The 6,195-nt window shown below is 34.7% G+C and overlaps 1 protein-coding gene across 1 annotated transcript; it reads left to right on the top strand.

The window, feature by feature from the left end:
• The first annotated feature begins 1,756 nt into the window (after positions 1 to 1,756).
• LOC141592528 (mediator of RNA polymerase II transcription subunit 20a) lies at positions 1,757 to 5,833 on the top strand. Its single transcript, XM_074413236.1, has 6 exons — positions 1,757 to 1,991; positions 2,171 to 2,244; positions 2,344 to 2,486; positions 2,591 to 2,769; positions 3,183 to 3,272; positions 5,315 to 5,833. Exons 2-6 carry the CDS (start codon positions 2,231 to 2,233, stop codon positions 5,555 to 5,557), a joined length of 669 nt encoding a protein of 222 aa, XP_074269337.1. The 5' UTR covers positions 1,757 to 1,991; positions 2,171 to 2,230; the 3' UTR covers positions 5,558 to 5,833.
• The last annotated feature ends 362 nt before the right edge of the window (positions 5,834 to 6,195 follow it).

Raw genomic sequence — 6,195 nt, 5'->3', positions numbered from 1 at the left:
CAAATATGAAATATATGTTTAGTTTAATATGGGGATGCGTATGGTAAATGATTGCCATATCCATGGAATGTTTTTTTACTTCTTGATCACACTCCATCTCACCTTGTTATACAGGAACGAAAATCACTTGATCAGCTTAAAGGAAGTGTGACATTAAAGATTAGTAGAAATAGTTTACAAGCTAGTTAGGCCAAAGAGATTAGTATAAATAGTTTAAAATTTTTTAAGCCAAACACTAGTAATTTCTCCAATAAGTTGCTTTTGAGAAAGCTCCTTAAAAAAAACAAAAACTCTTTTTTACAAACTAGTCCAAACAACATCTATATAAGAGTATCATACTTATAGTTTGTATGGAAATTTTTTGATGAGGGTATATACAATTAGCCAATTATTTATGGGTGTTTTTCAACATCATAACTATGTCGTTCTACTAAGGGTGTTTGGTAAAAAGGTTTATATTAATTTAGTGTAAAATCGTGTACTAAAAACATCTATATACCTCGCCGCAAATATGGGTAGTAACGAGTTTTAGTCTGTAAGTAAAGTTCTATTAGACAAACGGTGGAAGCAAAAAAAATTATAATAACAGATAAGGTTAGCAAAATATGCTTAACAAGGTTTACTATCAAATTAAATTAGTAGATTAAATGAAAATTTTATTATTTCATATTTTTGAAATTAGAAAAAAAAAAGTCTTTTCGTATGGTTCATTCCTACCATGTTTTTAATAACTTCACTTCATATGATCCATATCGTACTATATCTTTAAAAAATACACGAAGATTGTTGTGTAGTGTTAAAAACATAATGAAAAAATAATCCGTATATATCAGATGTTTACCTCTAAAGTATTACAATACGTATTTTACACATGTACCCTTTTAATTTTAATTATTTGGATCGTGTATACTGTGATTATTAATTAGTAAGGAATATAGATGTTAGTTGAGCGGGTACAATGGATGCCGCACCATACCCGCCCCCGTTGAAACGGGTATGGGTAGAGCATTCGCAAAGGGGTACGGGTACAAGTATTCCACTTGTGATGGGGGGTGGGACGAGGCTATACCTGCTTACACACCAAATATGTTTGAAGTTTTCATGATTTACGAATTTATTATATTTTTTAATTAATGATTTTTATAACATATGGGACAAGTGTAATTCACTTACATTCAAAGTTATCATCGATATGAAATAAGATACAAGCACATTGGCTTATGAATGCTTTGGTAGATATGAGACACGAGCATAAAAAAAAGTCTTCACCGATATTATATCAATTATATATCAATTTGGTCTATATGTTAGGACTTAGGGGTACTATAAATGTTGAATCTCAATTCAATATTATACTTTAATTTGAATGTTTAAAATTTTGCACATTCATACTATAATATTGAGTGATATTATTAATTATAAATTTTAAATGACTAATATATACTCCCTGCATTTTTTAATATATGACGTTTTGCTTTTTCGAGGCGAGCCTTTGATTTTAATATTTACAAAATATATTTGGCAAAAAATTATAAAAATTATACCATTAAATTCCTTATGAAAAACGTTTTCTTATGAGTATACATATTACTATATTTAAACATAGAATTTGGGAAATATTGAAGAGAGAAGGGTGTATTTCGAAATGTGAGAAAGTCATATATAGAAAAATAGAGGGAGTATTATTTATACATGCTCGTGCAATTTTACACAGGTTCTAAACTAGTTTTATTATAAAAGTATGAGTCACTCAAAGGCTTTTTAAATCGAGCCAATTTTAATTTGGGTTCGTTAAGTAAGTTATGAAGCTAAGTCCATCTCAAATCAAGGTCACACGAGTTGAGCTTTGACCGACTTTTCACCTGACCTTCGACGGGGAAAATTTGCTCTGCTTCACCTTGATTGTTGAAAAATCACACACAATTGCCAGAAAAACTTGCCAAACCCTAGAAAATCGAAGACAGAGATTGGGAGCTGATAAAAAAATACTGGTACTTCCCTTATCTCTCTCCTATACAGCGTTCTTGTATGAAGTATCACAAATTATAGAATAAGACGGTCTCCCACCGTGTCAATAATTACTGTTTTCGGATGCAATTTTTGTTGTATAATACTCCGTAATTAGTAATGCTACTTTATTCATCATCTGATTATACATATGGGGTTTTAGGTAATTTGCTTGAAGAAGATACGAATTTCTTGATTGATTTCCCAGAATTACCTTCCTCCGATGCCTGTCAAATGGTGAACACTAATTCCCACCCTTCTTATTTTGGGTCTTGAATTATATGTTTATCTTGTGGGATTGATCTAATTGTGTGTCTTTCGGGCCGTGTTGTTTAGGGTTCTACATTGGGTTCCCAGTGCTGGGGCTACTGCCAACACCCAAATTATGAATGAAATTTCGCAGTGTGTCGAAAGTTTGAATGGTGTTAAAGAAGGAAGGTGGAAATCTATCATCACCTTCTACAAACCCATTACCCGAGGTTTGAAATTCCTTGATTTTTGTAACCATTTTCAATGGGAATGTAGTGACTTTTTTGGTTTTAGGCTGTACCCTAAGTGTGTGTATGTTTTTGTTGCTAATCAGAGCCGTCAATGGCAGCTGAATTTGCACGCGATTTTCTAGGTATATCTATACCAGATCAACCCGACAAATATTACTTTATAATTCGTGGCCAGCGAATTATTTTTGAAGCAGATTCAAATATACAGTTAATCATGGAGAAGTTGCAATCATACAAATCTAGAGTATCGCTTAATTTTGAGGTAATGTTTCGCCGTGATTTTTTACCTGACTTAGAGAGACAAAGCTTTCTGTTTCATGGAGACATGTAACTATACTGTTCTAGGTGCATGCTTATACCGATCAAGTAGAATCACTTGTGAGGATAAAATATGCCATGCATGATTCACAACTACAAGTCTTTAAATGAATATATAAAATTGTTTGGATGACTTAGCTACTGTTGCTCAGGAATGTTTTTTTGATGGTTGGCTGTAACATTTTCGATCCAACTATTTGGTTATAGTTTGGTTTGTAAAAGTTTTGATTATCATCTTCTGGGGCAACCTTTGAAGGTGTATGATGCTCTTCTTTGCCATTGCCTATGAGTTCTGTAGGCAGTTCTTAAAAACTCTTAAGTTGATTTTTACTCGTCGTAGCTTCGTTAAACTTGTAGGGGATCCAGTACCAGGTTGGGGACTTCCAGTTGAGAGTGGGAAAGGTTTCTCCAAGTCATTCGGAATCTATGAGGGGAATTGTTATGGAGGTACTATATTTTAGTAGCCCGCTGATAATTCCTTTAATTTTTGTTGGACACTTGGCACAATCAGATTTTGTATTCTTGTTTATATGGGTACCTAAACTTGTGACATTAATAATGCTGATTCATAGTAACCAAGTAGCTTTATGACATGTAGTCATGTAGTATTACTAGTGTATGTCAGCTTGAAATAAACTTGTATATTCCGCATCATAACTTTAGCGCCTCTATATAGCTATAAAGGCTCTCGCTCAACTTCAGGTAAGAGTGAAGGAGCGTACGAAACCTCCATATATGAAAAGTATTAGACTATTAGACTTCTCATTCATATTTTGTACTTGCGTCTTTTTTTATTTTTGTAGATTTATCTGGACAAGAAAAGACTCTATGCTCTTTAGTTTTTGAATCTGTTACCTTTTTAGCAGTCATTTCCTCGTTATATTTTTCTCTCTTTTTTTAAAGATCTGCTGCAAGAAAGCCCTATAGAAAATGTGAAAATGAGCTTTGGATATAAATCACAAGCTCGATGCCTAAATGAGCTATTGAAGATCTGTTTTAAAATGTAAAAAATGAGCTATTGAGATCCATTTCGAAAGTGACCTAAAGTTTGATCTCACAGATTTCTTTTCTAAATGTCTGATAGATGAAGGCACATATTGACATTTAAAAGCCATGAGCTCATACTTGCGTCTTTGGTGTCTTGACAGAGCAAAAATTTGTAATGCTACATATCGATTCATTACTTAAATAAGATTGATATTGCATGTATCAGATTAAGTGAGGTGCGCTTTTCGATTAGTTTGTATGATATATCTGAAATGATATATAGCTGTCCTCTGTAAGCTCTCTGTTTCTATATACTTTGGCTCATCGTCACACTCTTAGTCTTATAATTCTCTCAAGGCTGTTTGTCACTTTGTCCTCTTCGATAGAAAATTACTTGAGTACTTCAGCTCTTTTCTAGTTATCTCGTACAAACGATAGACCTCTCCCACCTTCCGCATCTTCCTTAAGAAAGACCCTTTATGTGTTTTCTTGGTAGTATGTTGTGTGTTAAGTTTATGATGAGCTATTGAGGATCCCATATCCTTCGCCCAGTGTACACATGAAACGATCAAATTGCCTTCTCGACTTTGTCGATGGAGCAGAATATATACTGTCTCCATGTCAGTTCAACAAAGCCAAAATTGTCTTATTTCTTGTATTTGGTCTTGACATCAATCTTGGTCTCAAATAGTTCATGAAACAATGGTCTAGATTCAATAAAAAAGATTTCCATGTGTTTGGGTTAGGATATTGATAGGCAGCATTATATCCAAGATTTGACTTACACCCTCCGTCCCGGTCATTTGTTTACCTATGCCATTTATGGGTGTCTCATTCATTTGTTTACCTTTCTATATTGGGAATATTTTTTAAGGGCAATTTGATCATCCACATAACCCATTATCCACTTGTCACTCAATAACAATACCCACAAATGGTCCCCTTCCCTCTCCTTGGTCTTTGTGCCAAAACGAAAGGTAAACAAATGACCGGGACAGAGGGAGTCAAATTAAGTGTATGCCAACCTGTAGAATGCTTAAGAACACTCATGTTTCTAGCTAGATATTTTGGTTTGGAAAAGCTCGTGTATAAACCTACGATCTTACTGGGATAGAGGGTCGGGAAGGGAATGTGGATCAATGGTCAGTGTGGTGTAGTTGCCGTGTTGTAAGCTTTTTCAGCTGTAAATTTCTTGTGCTCGTTGCTAATTTTGAGGATTAAAGTGTGATCTTCCTTATCCTTGCAATATCATTTTTCTGGGAGTCAAGACCTAATGAGAGCCACATGGGTAATTTTGATGTTGTCAGGTAGAACCTACCGTACCACCAGTTTCAAATCCTACCGTACCACCACTCACTGATTTTAAGAATTAAGCTAGTGAACATTTATGATTTAATATTGGTGATCACAAATATATATGCTGTTCACTTTGATTGTTCTGCAAATATTGGTTGCCATTTGCCCAACTAATCTTTTGTTCGTTTTATTTCCAAAACGCGCAGGTTGAATATCTTCCACTTTCCTCAATTGATAAATCAAGGCAAGTTCTCGAAGACTTTATCGACATATGGAAAGATACCCTGTCAAAGAGGTCATTACCGGGACAGTTCCTGCACATCGAACCTAACTACACAGACTATGGTCTGTTGGATCATTATACTTCCCAACATACCGCAGTTCAATATGCCACAGTCATGGCACAAATGATTGCAACCGTACAACCAAATCAACAAGTCAGAAACTAGATTATTTGACTTTTATCCGACTTCCAAACTTTCTGTATGTGATATGTGATCATCGTCATTAGCCCATCAGTGCAGTCTTCTATTCTTCTCCTTGTAATATTAAAGCACTGCCTTCTGAAGAATCAAGGTTTACTGTTAGAATGCCTTTTAATGGTGGTCCCCATGCTTAGAGGCGAATCATTGTTGTCATGGGCACGGGCTCGACCCCCCAACATTGTATGTAGATTCGACATAATTTGGGACGGTCACTTGTGGTTTTAAGCCAGGTTGTTTTAATTGTGTTGTCACGTTATTTTTGGGTTTGAGACTGATAATTTGAGTCGTAATTATGAAGGTTTTTGTTTCAAAAAATTAGTACTTTATTTCGAATAATTTCATTTTCTAGTCTTGTTACAGGTTGGTAAAAATGTCGTCTGATCTTCTTTACAGTGTGTTCTGTAACACGGATTTCATTTTAGAATCTGAATTTGGATCGAATCAAATATGGACAATGACAAAGGTAGTATTCAACAGAGGGTTTGAAATTGGAAACGGTAAAAGTGATTTATGTTGGAAAATGAATACACACGCAGCGAAATTGTACTTAAGCTATGTAACAGTTTCCCCTGTTATCTGGTCGCTCCGGCACCGAGAAAAAG

Source organism: Silene latifolia, chromosome 7 (assembly GCF_048544455.1).
Source record: "Silene latifolia isolate original U9 population chromosome 7, ASM4854445v1, whole genome shotgun sequence".
Taxonomy (NCBI): Eukaryota; Viridiplantae; Streptophyta; class Magnoliopsida; order Caryophyllales; family Caryophyllaceae; genus Silene; species Silene latifolia.
Note: the sequence above shows the minus strand (reverse complement) of the source record. Positions and strands in the feature narration are given on the sequence as shown.

Excerpts from the sequence above, each read along its gene's own strand:
- LOC141592528 (XM_074413236.1), top strand. Across the intron at positions 2,487-2,590 it reads CTACAAACCCATTACCCGAG|AGCCGTCAATGGCAGCTGAA; the intron begins GTTTGAAATTCC and ends GTTGCTAATCAG. Across the intron at positions 2,770-3,182 it reads GAGTATCGCTTAATTTTGAG|GGGATCCAGTACCAGGTTGG; the intron begins GTAATGTTTCGC and ends TTAAACTTGTAG.